The following is a 20,840-nucleotide window of genomic DNA, read 5'->3' as shown; positions in this document are numbered from 1 at the left end:
CTAGAAGAATTTTCTGATCTAGCAATTCAGGGAAAAAACATGCTGTTACAGGCTCCTAACATCAAAAAGCATGGTGGCCAATATAAAAGTATATGATGAAACAAGTAATCTGCTCACTCAAAAGCATTCCAATAGATTTACTTCCTACAAGTACTTAGAAAAAGGAAACATTCAAGCTTTCAAAATGCATTAGCACTGTTTTAAAACACAAGGATAATACTAGTAATTTTTAAATTCTTACCAAGAATATTTATGAAGATAAACTGAAGAGCATCACATAAGTAGAAAAAGACGGATCAAGTAGTTCTTCACATTCTGAAATTCTTATTACAGTCTGGTCCTGTTTTACCATTCCTCTCCCCAACCCCCAGGGGAAAAATAAGGTAATTCCAGCTTTAAACTTGTAGAATATACATATTGATAGCAAGCTAGAGACAGATAAGCAAATACATGGAACAGATGCCTTTGTGTGTATGTGGAGAACGGAAAAAGGGGCTGTTTTTCTTTATACTTTCTACCAGTTCACATAATGGATAGAAGAAATGCATTCTTTTTTCATCACAAGATAATGATACTCCAATTTCCAGAGGAAAATTTGAACTTAATGTATTTTTCACTTAAGTGGTCTATGTTAAGATTTTATAAATATGAACCATGATAAAATAATTTTGCCCAACAGATGACATCTCTGAAAATTACTTTATTTAAGTTTCCAAATGCAAAGGATTTTAAGAAGTTAATCTTTTTTGTGCACTTTTTTTTATGTCCTCAACATGCAGTCTGATATATGGTAGGCTAAACTGAGCACGTAACAGGAACTTTAAAATCCTAAAACTGCAATGAAACAAGTGTTTGACATAACTTTTAAAGACATTTTATTATTTTTACTTGAAAAAAAGAATACGTTTAGCTTTTTAATGAAAATGTAAAAAAACAGAAAACAAATTAAATTACTTCAATACTTAACAACTAAATATCAAGTTCCAAACTAAAGGAAATCAAATCCATTAAAGTAATTTTATTGGAGAAGTTTAGGATACATAGACATTTTGTTGTTCTAGTTCTAATCATTAGATTTGCATCATCTCCTACTACAAGTAGCTCTTTTGCTGTTCTGTTCAATTCACATAAACAGATTCTGTACACAAAGATAAATGCCCATCTCTTCCTCTTAAAATGAATGAGCCTTCAATTACTTTCTAAAGATCATCACAGGAATTTCAATTCAAGCCATTCTTCAGTGAAAGATATGAGGACATGTAAATTCTGAAGAAACAGAGATGCATATTCTTCCTGCACAAACTGCAAATCAGCTTAAGAAGTTTAGGAAAAAGCTCAAGATAAAGAGCAGAGACGACCTAAAATCCTTGCAAACGTGAGTATATTAGTGTGATTAACACGGGTCTGAGCCCTATGCCAGAGCACTACTCTTTGCAGAATCAAGGTAAACCCTTAAGTATCACTTCTGGTTACAAGGAGCTATGTATAGGTCATCTTTCTCCATCTGATCAGAACAAGACAGTATAAAACATATATCTTGCACTGTGCCACGAACAGCACCATGTGCAAGAAACACAAGGCTTCGTAAAACTTCTTCAGCAGAACACGTGCTGGTGGAATCCTGACTGTTGAGTACTGCATACCCTTACTGCTCGCTCTGTCACTGCTGTGCTTCTGACACTGTTACTCAATTAAAATTTAAGACTCATTTAAAGGAGTAAGATCTGCCCTGTAACCACACAACTTAAACATGGTTGGATAATTAAGACATTAAAGCCAGTTGCAGTTGTTATAAATCAGATGATGAATTATGAAACAAAGAAAAAAAGTTACAAGATACTCTCATCCTCTGAAGCAGAGAAAATGGCCAATTTCCCAAGTCCAAATTCAATCTTTTACTCTTCTTAATAAATTAACTAGTCTTTCTTCCTAACATCATTTCATGTATTATTGAAAAATGGACTAATGCCAAGATTATCATTTAATGTACACAGTAGGGCTCATACAGTTTCAGAATCAACTTGTTATTCTGCTAGATATCTTTGGATATTTTACATATACGTTAATACTTTCTAACAGAATAAATCCATTGTTACAAGAGGCACCATTAATGAACTTAATAAACTTATGTTTAAGACAAGTATTTTTTTTCAGATTTTGCCTGAGTATTCGAGATTCCACAGACAAGTTTTATGTTCACCGCTTGAAAGACTGACACGAGTAGGGTACTAAATTTAAGATAACCTCATATAGAAAGGAACTTAAAAAAAAAATAGCAAAAATACCTACAAACTATCATTTCACAACAATCCAAAAGTTGCTTTAACTGAAACCATCACTTGGTTGATAACATCGCTCCAAGCTTGTTTCCTTTAAAAAAAAAAAAAAATTTATTCTCTTGAGAGTACTAAAAATAAACTGGTACATAAACTATATGTCCCACAGCAGGATAAAACTACTATATTTGGTTAAGCGCACAACTTCCCACTCAACAAGGAGTAAAAAAAAGAAAAAGAAAAAAACACTTAAAAGAACGCACCACTCAAAAGACAGGTAAGAAAAAAGGGGAGAGAGGTAGTGAGGAGCGTGCGGCCAGGTCACCAACATGAGGAGACTAGAACATGGCACCCCAGGCACGGACGTGAGGGCCCCGGCCCAGGACGGCGCCTCTCCGCGCCAGCAGGCCCCTCGGCGCGGCGAGGGGGAAGAGGCAGCGCCGCTGTCACCGCTTATTCACCGTCTATCGCGACAGGGGAGGAGGGTGCGCTGCGATACCCCGCGCCCGCGGCGCCGCGTGTGCGCCAGCGCGGGGAGAGAAGGCTCAGAGCTGCCCCGTCCTTCAGGGAGAGGAAACACGAGCCCCGCGGGGACGGGGCAGAGGGGGCACGCTGCCCGGCGGCGCTGCCGCGGAGGGGCCGAGCCCCCCGCCGCCGCCGCCTGCCCCGGGCCGCCCCCCCCCCCCGCGACGCGGGGGCGCCAGGGGGGGCCAGGACCGAGGCGCCCCAGCGGGGAAGGGGAGGCCCGAGAAGGCAGGCGGGGAGCGAGGCGACGAGGAGCAGGGCCCGGCGGCGGCGTCCCGCGGCGGGAGGAGGCGAGTCCCCGGCCGCCCCCCCCGCCCCGCCCGGCGGAGGGGGCGGGGGCCCGCGGCCCCCCCGCCTCGGCCCCTCCCCGCGGCCGCCGCCTCGCGGCGGCGGGGGCTCGGCCGGCGCTGTGAGGAGCGGGGAGGCTGCGAGGGCCGCGGCCGTAAGCGCGGCGTGAGGCCCCCCGGGAGCTCAGCCCCAGCCGTCCGGCCGCGGGGCGCCGCGGTTACCGTGTGTGGTGCCGAATTCTCGTGGTGTTTGTCGAGCGGCTGCGATAATGGCGTCCTTCCTCGCGAGAGATCTCCCTCTCCGCAGCGCGCAGGCGCCGCCGCGCTGCTCCCGCTCGGCCCCCGCCCGCCCCGAGCGCCCGCGCACGCGCAGGGGGCACGCGGCCGCGCGGCCGCCCTTCACCGCCGCGCCGCCGGCCCAGACTACAACTCCCAGAGGGCAGCGCGCCGGCCCTTCGCCCCCGCCCTCGCCGAGCAGGCCGGGACCTGTAGTACACGCGCCTGGGGCTGTGCATGCCGGGAGTTGTAGTCCGCGCCACACACGCAGCAGACGCGCACAGCCACGCTAACTGCCCACCTGTCCCTCAACACGCACCTCTCTCTTTCTCCCCCCTTCGTCCTGCTTCGCCCTCCTAAGGTGCAAACCCAGCCCTGACAGCCATGAGGGACAAGCCGGAGGGCAGGCTCAGCAACCCCTTCTCGCTCTGGCTGGCACATTGCTTTTTCCTGCTCCTGTCTCAAGTCCTTCCTACTCCTTCCTCAAGTCCTTCTATTTAATTTCTCCCTCCTCAAAGGGACCCTGAGCACTTGCATCACTGAAATGAGATGATCCGAATGTGAGCTGTCATATTAAGGAGAGAAATGTCACTGCGCTCAGTACACAGCTGAAAAACAGGCAGCAAGTGGGAATTGGCTAAATTAGCTTACCAGACTGCTTTTTCTATTGCTTTATTCCTGCATTTGGTGTGAGAACAGAATGACTGGGTGAAGGTGGAAAACCTTCTGGAAACCTTCTGGGAATGACAACAATATGCAAAAGCATGAAAAGAGAGCGTGGAGGAAAATTGCAAGTGGCTCTGAGAGACGCTGATAAGAAGTGTTTGTCTGAAAGAAAACAAACGCTTAAGATTATTGCACTATATCCTCATATACCACGTTGTCGCCCAAACGAGAGCGTCATCGGCCTACATTTTTCAGCCTCAGCTCGGCCAATGGTGACTTTCGGACTTCTGCATAAAAAATGTTCCTCGAACGCGAAGTGTGGTTCAGCCCTGCACTGTCATGGTATGTGACTAAATCCATTCTCGTTCGGAGGTAACTGCCTATCCCAACACCTACAGGCCTGTGGCTAAACAGCAGGCAGCCGATGCCGTAGCTGTTGGGCTAGTGGCTTGTAATGCTCTTCTCAGGTGCTGTGCCTCCATCGTGTTCAAACCCAAGGTGTCCAGTGCATGAAATTAAACCGCACGTGTCACAGCAGCTCCAGTTTCCAGAGCGTTTCAGTCCCCAGGGAACCAGCAATTGGCTGATCTGCCTGGAAGTTATGGAGCGGGTCAAAGAGGGGTGCTTAAGGGGTCTCATGTTTCACGCAGGGAAATGTATGTTGACAGTGGCACATGCACACTGCCTGTTTCGGAAACTGCTAGTAGTAACTTCTCAAACTGGTGCTTTTAGTATTAAAGAGTTGTCACGAAGCTGGGAATTAACAACCAGCACTTTAGGAAAACCCTTGCCTCTGCTTCCAGATTTGTAACTGTTCAGCTGAGTCCATAGATTAATTTATTGTGTTCTCTTCCTTCACAAGCAGATTAGCAAGTTCACAGGTTAAACTGCTTAAAAAGTGACTTTTTGCACAGGGTTATTTCACGCTTTGCTGCATGGATTTGCCTTGTAACACGTTTGGGAAACAATTTGTGCTTGCACTCAAGCAATTGCCAGATCCCAACTAGAAAAACACCGATGCAACGTGCGTCACTATCTGCCATGGAAGGTTGCTGGTAAAAGCCTTTGCCATCATAATCCAAATCCGCTGCCCTGCTTTCTCATCAGTAGATTCCCTCCCAGAGATTATTAGCTCATGTCCTGCTGAGGCTGTGAGCTTCCGATCCTCTCGGTATAGCTAGCAAATCACATCTCAGGTAAAACAACACAAAACAGAAAACTGTCATAAACCAGTTGTAATATTCACCTTCAGCAGTCACAGTAACTCCAGGACATACTGGCAGGACCCAATAGCAACGTAATAAAAAACACAGCAATTTAAGAGAGGGTAAGGCACTACCTCCTGCTGGTTACTCAATCTGTTCTGATCATTGCAGTGGTCAGGAATGTACAATTTACTTATGTCTTGTAAGAGCTTATCCCCTCTTTTCCAGAGATAGTATTTTAGATATTTTTCTGCCATTTCTTACAAGCAGGGGGAGTTCCCTTCACCAATAATCATGAAGACATTACCTCCTGACTGCTATTACAGCTTGTCCATTGTTCCCCCTGAGAGTCGCGCAGCCAGGTATGACATACTCTTCACATAGCAGAAAGTATGACTGGGAATACTGCTAGAATAAAGGGGATCTTCCTCTGTTCACAACCTAACAATGGAGACCTCCTCTGTGCTTAAATCACAAGGGCCAAATTTGGCTCTTAGTCTTAAGTTTAGGGTACCGGCACATGAACAATTTACCCAGGATAATTAAGTGTTTTCTTTGCTCCACAAAAACTCCTAAGCTCTATGAGCTTTCAGGAATGTGCTTACCTGAATATCTGTGCAATGAATGTCAGGAAATTCAGTGTAGGTCCCCCTCTGTTAAATGAGCTCTTCACTTTACCATGGGGTAAGAGACTGCACATGAGCAAGCACCAAGGCTGATACACTCTAAGATATATTCTGGCTTAACCCATGGTAACTTGTTCAAGCACCTGTGTGCTTAGGGTCAAATCTATTCTTGTTTTCCCACCCCCTTAGAAAAATGAATAGGAACTTCAGAGTGCTAATATATCAATTTTATTTTTTAATTTTATAGAAGGAAATGCATCCTGTTGCTCTGTTGGTTTGTTGTCCCATATTGGATAACGATATTTTATTTGTTTTACTTTCTCTCCTTTTTCATCCTCACTTTTAAGTATTTCTCTCTCTCATTTTATGTATGTGGTAACTTTTCGCTATCATGTTATGAAGAATAATTTGGTCCCAGGAAATATCTAGCTTATTTTACCTTTGTATCAGCATTCATTTACTATCGTTTCCCAAGGAAGTTGCTGCTTTCATATGTTTTGTATGGATCACAAGAGATTGGTATCTCATTCATTGGTTTCCTCCTTTTTGTTGTTAGGAAAAAAACTTACCATAGCATCAAAGGTAAAAAATTAACACACTGTGCACACAATTTTGCAGCTGCATCAGCAGCAGGAAAACAAAGGTTGCCAAACAAAGCATTTGTTTAAACAGTGACAGGCATTCATAATTATACTCACTGCTGATCATGTGAACATAGAAACAAAGGCATGAAGAGAACAGATGTGATCAGGGAGTAACTCCAGAGTATTTGCCACAGGAACTCTGTAGGAATAATTTTCTTTCCCATGGATCTCACTTCTGTTTTTTGCTGAGTAAACTCCACTTACTTCAGTGAAGATACTCCTGATTTGTATGAATGAGGCTGGAAGGCAGCCTTGAATTTCCTCAGCAGAAAGAAAAACATTGTTACGTATTTGGCCTACGTGGCTGGTCAGCGTTCGGGGTCTGGTAAGGTAATTTTTGCTAGACTGAGAAATAAGGTGAGAAGGGTCAGGCATGATCTCAGTGTTCTCTTATTTATTTACGTACTGTTCCACTTCCCTGTATACACGGGGGGGAAAATGACAGGAGGCTATTCCCCTTCTCAGAAATCTGCCATTCCAACAAGTTCTGCGTTTGCACTTTGCCCTGCTGTGATCTTCCCAGGATCACACTCACCACTGCTTCTGCTGGCCCTTTGCCTCTGATACACAGCTGGTATCTTTGCCCAATATTTGTTAGCTTGCCCAGCTTAGTTCAGGCTTGCCACAGCCCATATTTACTCGGTGAGGTACCATTATCATTTTCAATCCTTTTTAATTCACTGAGATTATCAAAAGCCTGAAGTGGAGCTCATCACAGCTAATGACTATAATGGATTTTATCCTTTTCTTTAAACTGGATTGCCTGAGAACTGCCTTTTCATTCCACGTGCAGTCCTCACCTTCATATAGTTCTTTTTTTTTTTTTAGCAAATCTAGATACAAAATGTTATTAGCATCAACATACCATTAATGCTATTAGTTAGTCTAAGCAGAATTTGGCAATCTTTTAGTCCTGGACCTGCATTCATCTAGACACATGTTCAAAATTATTTGCAGTGTAACCCAGTTACTTCAGGTGTGAGAGGTAAAATGAACTAGATATAAAACTTCATCAGTGACCAGAATGACAGACTGTCTCCTCAGCAGGTTTGCATATAACACCAGCTTTGCTGATATGCTGCAAGGTGGGGCTGCCATTCACAGCTGTCCGGACAAGCGAGGTCACCTGGAGCCTCGTGAAGTGTGACACAGACAAATGCAAAGTCCTGCACTTGGCATGGTATAACCCCATGCATCGGTAGTGGCCTGACTGCCTAGGGAGAAAAGCTCTGGAGAAGAGCCCTACAGATCCTGGTGGACAAGTGGAACGTGCATCAGCAGTGCAGCCCTGCAGTGACAAAGGTTAACCACATTCTGGGCTACATTAGCAAGAGCATGGCCAGCAGGTCAGGGGAAGTCACTCTTCCCCCCTACACAGCGCTTGTAAGGACACATCTGGAATACTATATCCTGTGGTTTGCCCAACAGTACAACAGAGAAACTGACAAATTGGAGGGAGCAGAGATCGCTAGGGGACTAAAGAGATCAGCTGCATTAGCAAGTGCTTTAGCAAATTTTGGACATGACAGAAGAGCTTCCTTTAGCCTGAAGTAACATGTAACTTATGGGAAGTGTGTGCCAATCCATATAGAATACAGGTGTTAAAGCCTACACAGTAATGACCTGACTGCTCAGTGAAGCTGCCCTAAGTGATATTTTTAGCCACTCCGTAGAGATTTCACATGTATTCTTCAGCAGCAGTGCTAGCCCAGGCAGCTTCCTGCTGCCTGACTGATCATCCTGTCACTGTTATACAACAATAACTAGGTGAGGGAAATGTTAGTTATGAAATCACTTCAATTGTATCTCCCTAATTACAGTAAATCTGTAAGACTACCTTTTCTCTGGATTGTTGGGTTTGACTTGCCAATGTTGCAAATAAGACAATATTAGGATAGGAATATTCTTCCCTTCAGCTGCAGACATCCGTCCAGTCAACTAGTCCAACCATGACTGCACATGCTGCAGTCACTTCCCCAAGGTACCTACCACTGGCACACTCTTTCCCTGAAACTGAGAAGGCAATTGCAGAACCATGACATAGATCAGTGAGGTCATTTTCTCCCTGTAACTAACAGAATTCATTTGAAGTTAACCACAATGTACATATTGGCAATCCTCTAGCGAACACCAGAAAGAAAACAAATATTGATTCTCTCTGTCCAGTCTGGAGGCACTTACAGCAAAAGTCAAATGGATAGGGACAGCAAGAAATTTCTGGATTTTACCTCTCTAGTTTCTGTGAAGACAAAGGAAGTGGATTTCCACTGTACACGGTGACACTCCAGATACATAAGTATCCACAATTATGAGCAGCAATAGAAGTCTGAGTTTATAGTTCCTCTGTAAGCAGAATCCCTAGCTGATGATGGCTTGCACTTAGACACTCTGAAGTAGGCTGCAGAGGTAATAAATGATAAGCATTAAGAAAGCTCCTAAATTGTTTTGGAATAGTAAATAGCATAGATAAGCCTGCCACAGTAGGATACCAAAGAGGATTCCCAGTGCCTGAGCCTTGCACTCATCATACACCCTGCGATAAGAGATGTCAGATATGCATGTGTTTAATGAAAATATCAGCAAGTAAATGAGTTCCTAACTCAAAACACTGGCATTTTTTAAAGTTAATTAAAATGAAACAACATTAAAACTCTTAAAAATGTGTCACATGCAATTTTATGGATTAAGAAGGCAATAATTTTTAATGGCAGAATGTTAATAGTATTTTCATTTTTGCTTGTTCTGTGGTTGATAGATTCTGTAGTTTTCGTAATATGTGACTGCCCGATTTTTGCTCTCCTATGTACTTAACAGAGGAAAATAATCATGTGAATTTTCCAAACACTTACATGAAAATTATTAAAGGGTCCATAAAACTCTTGTGCTGTCAGGGCTCTGAGGTCACTAATAGGCTTTAATGGCCCTGTCCAGCCTCACCTGGTACATCCACCCACACCCTGCCCATGGGCCCTAAGGTCTGTCAGTGTACCTGTCTTCAGGCTTGTCCTTGGCCCTATCTCCTGGATGGACTTTGGATCCATGTTGCAGCTTGTCCATGTTTCCTTTTGCTCCTGCCTGGATTTTCTGGTGGGACCTTGGACCTGGTTTGCTTCCTTGTTTGGGACTGCTGATGGACCCAGTTGCCAGCACCTGACTGCTGTGCTCAGCCCCTGCAGGACTGTCCCCTGTTGGTGAGGGACTGCCTATGCTGGGGTCACCCTCGGTTCCCTGTTCCCCGGCACTTTGGGAGCAGCTGGCCCTTGCTGCTCCCTGACATGCCCAGGCGTCCTTTTCTATCATCATCCATCCTCATTGCTCTCTGGCCAGATTATAAGTGCTCTGTAACACTAGGAAAAGTCTTTTGGGAATGAATTGCTTGCCTGTGTTTCTGTGTTTGGCCTGAAAAAACACAGCTCTAACTGAGAAGCTAATTGTATTTGTATCACTTATGGAGGTTACAGCTGTCATAGGAAGAGCAATGTGGCAATATAAACATGCCGAAAAGAAAGTGAAAGAAAGGGCTTTATATACAAATATATCACATAAGATAAGCAAGTTATTGGGAAGGTATGGAAATAGGAGAATAACATTTTCATGCTCTCATACTGAAGAAACATAGGACACGAAAAATTCTCAACCTGCTCTTCACTGATGAAGAAACACTTCACCTGGGTCAAAGTGATGTTTGTGCTAAAGTGAGTGAAGGGGTAATGAGGGGTCTTTATGTCATTCCCTGTTTCTAGTTGCTATGAAACTATCCTTCTTATGGAACATTTTATATTTCAGAAGAACAAATTCTTTACCTTGAGATTGCAACAATACCATTTCACGTGACATTCCGCGCTAAAGTACTGGCCTGCAGAAGGCTGCTCCCCTTCCTGTTCTCCTGGGCAACTTTTCTGTATCTGCTAGATTTCTGTGACTTCCTCAGTTTGAGCAGCCACTAATCCTGAGAACTGCAACTGTTAACAATCCCAATTGTTAGCTATCACCCAAGTATTCAAATTCAAAGAATGTATGCATGAAGACAAGATAAGAAACCTGTCCTTGCATACAAAAGCGTGGTTTTTCCAACCCTTTGGTGTACTTGGAGCCAAATGAAAAAAGGCCTGGAAAGCACATGTAGAATAATCATCAACTAGCCCTGCCTCCAACAAAATGTAGAGCCAATGAAAAAGCCAGTCCAGGCACAAAGTTGAAAATTAACTTGGTTAGCTTGCCCCTTCCAGCCATGCCCTATGCACTCAAAATTTTGTTGTAAGTAGGTCTGGAGATCCCTTGGTTATCCTGAAGCTGTATATTCAGAGCATTTTTTCCTCTACTTTGTGCTGATAGGTTGCCAGGCTCTGGAAAGCTCCTCTGGTTGTTTGACTAACTGAAGATCTCAAGTGCCAAGATGATAGTAATGAATAGTGTGAAGACGATTACCCTGGCACACTTAAACAAGCAGCTGAAAAGTATCTGGAGTCCATCAGCAGTGCCAGCACGACTCTGCAGTCTGGCCACCTGCACTCGCAAAAACAGGAATGATGCACGTAAGTGTATTTCATTTTATTAAAACAGTACTGATACCTGTATAAGTGAGATGCAAAAAGGTACAAAAACAAGTATAGTTAAGTGTTATTCCCACTTCTTTCTTATTTGTCAGCTAAAATCAAAAAAGGGAATTTCGGAATGTGACTGAAATAGAATGAGAGACACTAGAGATAGAAATGCCGTATTGAATCGCATGAGCTCGCTACATGTGTAGCATTAAAACATAATTCTTCAATATTTCTGCAGTGCCAGTGTTACTGGTCTGCTTGTGCTTCTAAATTGTAACTATAATGAAGAAACAGACTATAGAACAATTAATTTTTAATTTTGTCATGCAAGGCTTTGACTGGTTTCAATAAAAACTGCATTTTTAACTGCAATTCAAAGCACATTTAGGGCAAATTGATTCTGAGTGACTGAATTTGATTAGACACTGCAATGTTTAATTTTGAAAATCAGGCCTAACAGAAGTACAAACCATAAAACCCTCCAAATGTGGTGTACAGGAAATCTACAATAAACCACTTACTGAAATGTAAAATACTTTGGGAATATGTCAAAGATTTAGTTATTTAAAATACTGATTAACTTATCCACAAATATGATTTGTGGTGAGGCAAGCCAGAGATTGCATGTCTACTGACTTGTGTGGAGATAATGTCAGCTGGAGCAATGGTAAAGAGTAATTTCTTACATTTAGAAAATGCCTTTTGTCCAAAATATTTTTTCACTCTGTAAATTTATCTTACTAACTCTTCTCAAAGGACAGCCATATATCTCCTTGAATACTGAGATGTGATTTTCTTTTTATATTTATATTTGCATAAGTGATGCATACATGAACAGTTAATTTTATGCAGCAGACATAAAGCATAATGGAGATTAGTACACGGCTTTGTTGATATTGAAAGCTAGAAGAAATATTCAACAATTTTATCAGTGTTTAATAGCTCTACACTCATAAGTGCATTTTGGGAGATGACACCAAAATAATCTTTCTGCCACTGGGTGACTAGCTTCTTAATAAATCAGTAGATAAGCTGCCAAGTGCAGTGCTGCATCACACTGTATTTATTTCTAGATGTGGATGCTTTATCTATTATATAGCATGCAAGCTTCCCTGTCATTCAGCACATCAGAAATAATCCAGAGCAGTTTTTATAAAGATATAAATAACATTTGAAACAATCATCAGAATTTTTCTCACTCTAAACTTTCTTTTTTGCTACTCAGAATAGAAAATGTGAGGTTGCTTTGTTGTATTCTGAAAACAGCCTTTACTGAATAAAGCTACACTTAATTTCCTTACAGCGGACAGAATGTCTAATTAATCAAGTGGCATGTCTTTTTACTACAACACTTTCACCTTAATTTTAAAAATGTGCCTTTTAAATTGGTAAGAGATGCCCAGGTTTTTTTTAGAAGCAAGATTAGCATTAGATTTTGTTACTAGTGGAACATCCACAAGAAAGAGCTGTTAACATATTCTTAACACAAAGTTTAAATGAGTCACATGTATCCATGACTGTATTTTTTCCCTTTTCTGACCTGCATAGAGGTTTCTTAATACAGCTTGGAAGTCTCTCAAACTTTTACTTCCTTCCCTACCAGCTTTATTTCCTCTGCAAGCATGCTCAGAAACTTGATTTTTCCCCCATTAAAATAAGAAAAAAAGAAGGCATTGTTCATCTATTCAAAGAAAAGCACTACAGTGTTGCTTACAGAAACAGAATGATTCAACCTTATAAAACAGCAGCATTTCTAACAAATTCAGATTAAATGTACGCAGGCTGTTTAGAAGCCTGTGCAACTGTGTGTACACCCCCTCACACAGACGTGTGTATACGAGAGAACATATTGTGAGAGATTTCCATTTGCAAAATAAACTAAAACCAGATACCAAAATGAATACATGTTTATTGTATATCCAAACCAAACCTTACATCTTATTTTGGATTTCACATATGTGACGATAGCTACTCCATAGGCATTAAATTAGATCCTAGAAGCAAGACCTTATTTTTTCAAAACTGGGACTGGGTGAGTCTACTAACACAGCTGAAACCAGCAGTCCAGCACCCTCTCTCTGGGAGGCTCTAGCTTACATGCTCAATTACACTCCAGCTGGTATCTACTGCTCTCTGATTATACAGGGAATTTAGGCTCCTAACTGTTATCCTGAGGCACACTAATTGTGCTCAAAGCACAAAGTCTGAATTGCTCCCTCACTTAGGGTTCCAATAGGACTCTTTCAGCCTCAAGAGATCAGACTACAGTCCATCTGTCAAGGCATAAGTTTATTTAACACAACATCCATATCTGAGCAACCAATACTATAATTATCCGAATGATTTGCTTGGTCAGATGGCCTCCCTTTACTTGGCTGATTGAGGACTTGGGGTTACTTTCTTGTGAGTTCCTTCTTACTAGACTTGAGCTGAACCTAATTACTGTGCTTCTTCACTTAGAGCCCTTACTGTGCAGTAGGCATATGCTGATCCCATCTAGCAATTTACTTATCTTGGCTTGATTTCTTAAATCTGATAGTAGAAGAGGTAGCTATCTAATCACAAAAATCAAGCAAAGCAAGAAATGCATTATTTAATACCTCATTTCACATTCTAATAGTCACAAGCAATGTCTGTATTTTATATAGACTGTAATTCATCAGCAAATGTTTTCAGTGTCAGAGATTCAACAGCTAAACCAACACTTGTGCCAGTAAAACCAAGGCTTGGGCTCATACAATACTGCTCAAGTGTGGTGACATGATTTACTGCTTTAGAGGGGAAATCCAGAGACAACAGAGGCACTGTAATAGTGGTAAAAAAGTTGTCATTATTCTTTCTCTGTTTTTGTATTTGAAGAAATAATAACAGAAACTAAGATCATGAGCGAATGTTCATTTTAAGTCCAATGACTCCCGAGTTCAGAACTTGCACAGACAATATAAATCAACTTTCTTTCATTAAAAAAGTGATGAAACCCATGAATCAGCAGCACAGTGTCCCTATACATGGATTTTAATTCTACTCATTTAGTATTAATATACCAGAAAACTTTATGGCCTATAGAAATGAAAACTTTAGAAATGCAAAATGGAACATACTACAATTAAATGTTAAATTTTTGTGTTATCAGTGAAGAAATTGCTCTAGGAAAATCATTTGAAATAGCTCAATGGAGTAAGAAGGCAAACCGGGGAAGAGTTGAGATCTCTAGATTTCAACATGTGATTGAGAAACTCTCATTATTTCAGGATTATCTGACATCTGATTATCACCATTCCCAAAGAAAGGGCCAAATGATGCTATCTTTTCTTGTTGAGGACATTTGTGCATTAGGAACTGCAGTGAGAAACTAAAACTCATTTCACACTAACAATTAAACTTTCCTGGAAGAGATCATACAAGGCCATTCCATCACAAGACCACTGCCAATTAAATTAACTACAATTGCAAGTCTAAATGTTTTTACTTACATTCCTCTCTTCTATTTAAGACAGATGCTATTTATTACTTAAATCATTCTCTCCTCCATGACATTCATGCAGGAAATGCCAAAACAAACCGAGTCAGGAAAACACTATCTTTGGAATGGTTAGTTTCTGCTGTCAGTGAATAGATGCTAGATCTGACTAAACCAGCCTGTGGGTTCCTCTGTCTGGTGGCTAGACCCTGTGAATAACACGTATTCAAAGCAAAAAGCACATTAAATTATTTTCAGCTATTCAGCGTAGATGGTACAAACAGCCCCTTCGGGGACAAAGACTTGATCAAAGAAATGGGTCATACTCTGAAGCCTTCAATGCAGAGTTAACTTCACCATTTTCTCAAGCATCATCTCTTATCCTCTCCCTGTCTTCCTTCCCACTTGCGTAAAAAGCCTCTCACCAACCTGGGTGGTGATGCTTTTACTCCGCTGTTAACTCAGCCATTTGCTATGAGGATGCAGATTAAACTGCTCAAAGGCTGGCATTTCCTAGTGCCTTTCCCAGATGCTCCCGTGTCCCAACAGGGACAAAAGTATTCTGCATTTCCCTGGGAAAGAATAGTAGAAGCATTGCTGAGAGGGATGGGATATATGAAAAAACTCCTAGTAACATGGAGTACCACAGTGGATACCTGTACTAAGCGCTGCTGTGCCTTGTAACAGTACGTGGAGGTAGTGCTGCTGGGCACTTTTTAATGTGACAGAGAGCGAGCTGCTGGAGGCGCTCTCCCTGTGGGCTCTAAGGCTTTGGAATATACCTTCACCCTAGTAATTATTGCCAGAGCAGACTTGAAGGGCTTAATTTTTTCCTATCCTTTGAAAGGAAATTACAAGAAAAACAGACTCTTTCCAGGGTTTTTTGTTTTGTTTTTTAAGAATTGTGTAAGTACAGAAATGACACGTAATCCAGGTGTGCCATCTCCAGGACTGCACATACAATTGCAGTAACTGTACACAAATTGTCCATGTGATATCTTCTAAGCCCTTTCCATGCTGGGTTACTAAGCCTGCATGCATAATTTTAGTAAATGTGTTTATACAGAAAAGATAAAGCCCCTGTTTGCTTTACCCGGCCAACTGGAATTACCTCCTCCTTATCTGGATTTAGCCTCAGCCACTGCCTTCTCATCCAGGCTCCTATCTCAGCCAAACATTCTGGAAGCAGGGAAGAGCTCAGCATTTCACAATCGGCTGCTGCTTTCCTGTTGAGCTTAGAGTACTCTGTCAGTTACATCCGTTTGATAAAAAGCATTGGACTGTTTATATCAATAAATGGGCCTGCATCACAGTCCAAATCTAACATCAATTCAGCAAAACTTTCAGCACCTTGTCATGATGGACTGTAGCCAACCATTGCTGTTATCATCCTCCAAAATCTTGATTCATACTGTGTGAGCCTCAAAGAAATCAACCTATCTTGGATTTCCTCTGTAATATTCAGTCCAAGTGGTTGAAGCAGAGCCACAGTCTCTTAAAGTTTACATGGTTCTTCATTTAGTTTCAATAATATGTTTATTTTTATTTTTCCCAATTCAGAATGTGTTGCTATGGAAAGCATTCCTGCTCAGTTTAGGACAAAAACATATTTCCGTCAAGTGGGTGGGGTTTCCCAGCTGTTTGACTTCCCACCATCCTGTCCTCCCTGTTTTATTTCAGAGCAGGGTGAAGCATGTTTGAGAGTCCTTGTATAAACAAATCAACTGCTTTATTGAATAAGTCTTTTCTTTTCAGAAGATTAAAATCATAAAGACTGAAATCCACTGAAGCTGAGTCATCCTACCACTCATTTTTACTTGACAATTACCTGAATTAATTTTTATATTCTTTCCTCTAATTTTACATCGTATGTGTGACAACTCTCTTTGCCCTATTATACTTAAGAGATTTTCAAACAATTGTAAGCTGTTTTTCCTTTGCCAAAGCCAGATTCTGATAAACCATCGAAAAATGCTTTTTCTCTTTCTATCAAGTTTACAGTAGTGTAAATTGGGAGTAAATCCCTTGATTTAATTAAATTTATTTTGGATTTTTACCATAGAACTGTGGCCTTCAAAATGTTTTCTTGAAAATCGTATTATAAATTATAATAATCCAGTAACAAACACTGTCTGCATTTTTTCTGGACTTTGACAGCCCCCTCCAAAGCTTTTGATGGTTATTTCAATGCTAAGTGAACTTTTTAACAATTATTCCAACTGGACTTGGTAAGGCATCTACAGCTGCCACTAATTACAGAAAACAATTCAAAGTATGGAGCTATCCATACATTCCAAATCTATCTACCTCAAGTGGGAAAGAGGAAAAAAACACAGTGCAAATGTAAGATACCCCCAAATAAACACTGTGAACATAAATGGAGCATCACTTTGACTGGGTGAAAGGCAAAAAGAGCACACATTAGTTCTGTTTGCAGCAGATCCCTTCCAGGGGTGACACATCTCAGACCCGCTTCTTACATTGCCGTATTTACTATGACTCTTCTGTCAGTACCATAGATGTGCCCATAACAGCACAGTAAATAATACACTAGACCCTTCCTCAACGTGCAGATCGTAAATGGGGCAGGCATAGAGTGGAGTGTGCAAATTGCAAGCTATCTTAATTCTCACCTTTCTTTAATTTGCACATATAAAATCAGGCCTTGTGGGTGAGCTTTTGGTTTCTCTTTCCACATACATCCTGTATCACTTGACAACATATCCAGTGGGCCAGCTGCCAGAAGATTTTTGGTGGTGGTCTCCATATGCAGAAAGCATTCTCTGTTTCGGAACAAGAGAGGGCATAGCTGAAACCTCCCAGATGGTCCAGAAACATAACAATTTGGCAAAGTATGGCAACGGCAGAGACACTGTAATTCTGGCTGCTGTTGTCCTCTCTAGCTTGCTGCATGAGCACCACACATCTCTTACATAAAACACCATTGCTTGCGACTGGGAACTGACCAAGAAGAAATTCTGTTTCTGGAGTGGTCCAGAAGAGAAGATTCTGGCTACACTGGCAGACTGCTGGGACCAAGGCATTATGTCTCCTTTTGCACCTATCTTTTGTCTTTCTGTTTGCAATTAAAAAAAAAAATCTCACTGCCATTCAGCTCATACGTTGAAGGGTTTTCTTTAAACCCCTAGTGAAGAAGAGTTTTAGTTTTTAATTAAATGCTCAGGTTTTACTAAAATTTATGCTCAGTAAGAAACAGTGTGTGAATGTAAACCGGATGCAGATCCTGTGAATGACTCAGGAGGGAAACCAGTGTGTTGTGAGTCAAAGTTATTTCCCTTTACTTCTGCAGCTAAACAGCCCATCATTCCTGCAAGCCTATGCAGCAAGATCTTTGCTTTGGTTATATTGCCCAACACACAAACAATGGACTCATTCCCTTCACCTTAGCTCCATAATAAACTTCCAAGTTTCCAAAACCTTGATGATGAAATCCCTAAAAAAAACTTGCAAAGTTTGGTCATCTTAATGCCACAGTGCAAAGCAGGTTGGGCAAATTCTGAGCTTTATTTTTAGATCGCTTTTAACATGCCCAATAGAGTGATATTTGTATAGAAGCAAAGTTATGCTGCAACATAAGCATTTATACTGTGATGTAGGGGATACATATATTAATTTGGTTGTCCTGACCTCAAGGGGCACGAGATTGTCAATTGTATTTAGAGGACAATGTCACAGAAGAATGGAACGTGAAGGAATGGGAATTCCTTCTTCCATTATTCCTTATTCCATTAGCAGATATGAGGAAAAACCTCTCTCTCTCCTGTTTATGCTCAATACCAAAAAAATCTGGGGCTCCAGAAGCTCTGTCAAGTGCTCCCTGCTGTAGTTAAGAATGAAGCTCATATGGGTTGTCTTCCTGACAAGGACCTACTTGTTATTTGTAACTAGCTTCAGCAACAGAAACATCTGACCTGTGCTGACTACTGTTGCTCAACCACCATCAGTACTCTATTAAACTGTGATTAAGCCTGACTGAATAAAGACCTATAAGGGCAGCAGGTGTTTTCAACTTCATCAAGTATTTCTCTTCTTTTTAAGGTGTAGGAAATTATGCATTGAGGATAGCAAGGTTGTCCATACTGAAAAACATCATGAGAGTCAAACCAAGAATTATGTTTACAATCAAATGCTACTATATATACATACACTTAACAGAAGGCATATCTTAAAAAAATCTAAAAAGTAAAATGTGACTTAATTCAGGTTAAACAAATCCTGACCCTTGCAAATGATCACATGCTGTTTGCCATTGCACATCACCCAATGACCTATTTTCTGAGCAGGTAGTCACTCAAAGCAAATCACTCCCTAGATTTTCAACCCGTTACTCAGCTCAGAGTGCTCTATAAACGTTATACTGTGAATACAACGGAAACTTCTTACAAAATGTTGTAAACTAGAGCAAACACTGTTACATACTTCTTGGTTGGTACAATTTGAGTGTCTATTTTTTTCTCCGCTTCAGCAAAACTTTCTCGATGCTATGTTAGATCTCTCATGAAAATTCAAAAGCACTGACTGACTAACACGAGTGAAGATCCCAAAAAGGTAAGTGCAGGTCAGCAAAAGAAGGATTTTGAGAAAGTAATCAGGAAATACGATTCAAAGCAGGTGATAAGATTAAGGAGAGGCATTGAGGCTCGGTGTTCTCTTCCTGGCTGCCCAATGGACTCATCAGAAATTAGGACATTACTTCATCTCTGTGCCTTTGCAATCACCAGCGGTTTTCTACTGACTTCCCATTTTTGCTTTGTGTTCCCCATGGGTAGCTGTAACGTAGAAGAGGTGCATGGAGTAATCAGGGGTTTAACCCCAGTTTAATCTAGGCCTGCTCTGAGCAGTGTCTGCCCCGTTGGCTCCTCTCATGATCCCTTGGGTGGACCCATCACGGTGCTAGACCTCGTGCCTGTGGGACAGGCGTGGACAGGTAGAGTGGCCCAAACACTGACATCTCTGCGCCTGCCTTCGGGGCAGCATCCCGGCGGTGCCAGGGCCACCTGCATCCCTGCAGGCCAGCGATCACCCTTCCCCTGGGAGAAACTGAAGCCTCGTAATCAAGCAAAACGAGCTAGACGAGAAGAAACGTTAATCCCTCACACATGCGTGAGCGAGGACTCTTGAGGAAACGCGTGTTTTGGGGGTGAGTCACGCCGCGGATGAGCCCGGCTGAGGGGACGGGCGCGCCCCCGCCCGCGGGAGCCTCCCTCCCTCCCTCGCCCCGCCAGGAGGCAGAGCCGGCGCCCCTGGGGCCGGGGCGGCGGCGGGGCCGTGCCGGAAGGGGCCGGGCGGGGCGGCGGCGGCGCCCGGGGCTCGGCGGCTTCCTCCGCGATGCTGCTGCCGCTGCTGCGCCGGGCCTTGGCGGCGGCCGCCGCCTCGCCGCGGGGGACGCGCCGGTGCAGCCTGGGTGCCTGCTGCTCCTACCGCCTGCGAGACGCCCGTGAGTCCCGCCGGCCCCCGAGGGCGCGGACCCCCCGCCCCGCTGTCCCCGTCCTGCTGCCACGTCCCCCCGGGGCGCCGGGCGGAGATGCCCGAGCGCTGGGCAGCGCCCGCCGCCCGCGCGTCCCCGGTGGCCGCTCGGGGAGCGGCGGCGGCGGCGCCACCTCGAGCCTGAAGTTTGCCCTTGGCCGGGGAAGCCTGGGGGGAGGTGGCTCCGTTCAGCGGCCCTTACGCTGTCTAGTGGTCTTTTCCCTCGTGAAAAACAAGCGGCCGATTTGAGCCAGCTCTGTCTGCGAGAGCAGCCCATCACACGGTGCGTCAAAGCCTCTGTATTTTACGCTCAGGACAGGCAAGCCGCAAAACCCGTCGTCTGTGGGCTGCCGCTGTCGGGAAGCCACAGATAAATAAGTGCTTCTCACGCAGGTCTCGGTTCCATTTTTAAGCTGAGCACACCTCTGTGGAAACTATATTCCTGCCTCCGCCCCGGTCCTGCAAGTCTGGGATGCCCAAGCTGCCCTTGAAGCTGATCATCTAGGGTTTTCTCGCAGGCCTGGAGACCCGGGATTGGCTCCAGATCCCGACCCCACAAAGTGGTCTTGGTCAGTGTTGCTTTGGGGGCCTCGGAAGAACTGTGCCCTTAGCAGTGGTGTAACCCCTAAACACAGAGTCATGTGGGCAAAAGACTGTGGCACCTTAAAGAGAATATTTTTGCTCCAGAGTAGGAATTATCCTGTGTCTGCTGTGTTCTGACATCAATTGATGGTACTGGTGCATAAAGAAAGCTGAAGTGGTATGGCAAAGCGGTAAAACAAAAGCCATGTTAAAATCCATCAGCAATAGCAATAGGAAAGTTTTCAGACAAGGGGGCAGAATT

General features: G+C 43.0%; 2 protein-coding genes across 8 annotated transcripts in view; one reads left to right on the top strand and one right to left on the bottom strand.

Moving 5' to 3' along the window:
• BANP (BTG3 associated nuclear protein) overlaps window positions 1–3,439 on the bottom strand; it is a 182,049-nt gene extending 178,610 nt beyond the window's left edge. Inside the window, exons 1-2 of one of the 2 annotated variants that reach the window (XM_064519783.1) lie at window positions 3,311–3,393; window positions 2,290–2,370 (exon numbers count right to left, since the gene is read on the bottom strand). The gene's annotated coding sequence lies outside the window, so the exon portion shown is untranslated. Of the gene's footprint in view, window positions 1–2,289; window positions 2,371–3,310 lie in introns of both variants that reach the window. The other variant, XM_064519782.1, reaches the window with a different exon arrangement.
• Window positions 3,440–3,629: 190 nt separating this feature from the next.
• Window positions 3,630–20,840, top strand: part of CA5A (carbonic anhydrase 5A) — a 32,783-nt gene continuing 15,572 nt past the window's right edge. For 2 of the 6 annotated variants that reach the window (XM_064519789.1, XM_064519787.1), the window contains exon 1: window positions 10,762–11,040. In XM_064519789.1, coding sequence (XP_064375859.1) covers window positions 10,902–11,040 — 139 coding nt within the window. In that variant the 5' untranslated portion in view covers window positions 10,762–10,901. Of the gene's footprint in view, window positions 4,373–10,760; window positions 11,041–19,665; window positions 19,968–20,840 lie in introns of those variants that run through there. The other 4 variants (XM_026107934.2, XM_064519786.1, XM_064519784.1 and 1 more) reach the window with 4 other exon arrangements.

This window comes from Dromaius novaehollandiae, chromosome 13, assembly GCF_036370855.1.
Source record: "Dromaius novaehollandiae isolate bDroNov1 chromosome 13, bDroNov1.hap1, whole genome shotgun sequence".
Lineage (NCBI taxonomy): Eukaryota > Metazoa > Chordata > Aves > Casuariiformes > Dromaiidae > Dromaius > Dromaius novaehollandiae.
Note: the sequence above shows the minus strand (reverse complement) of the source record. Positions and strands in the feature narration are given on the sequence as shown.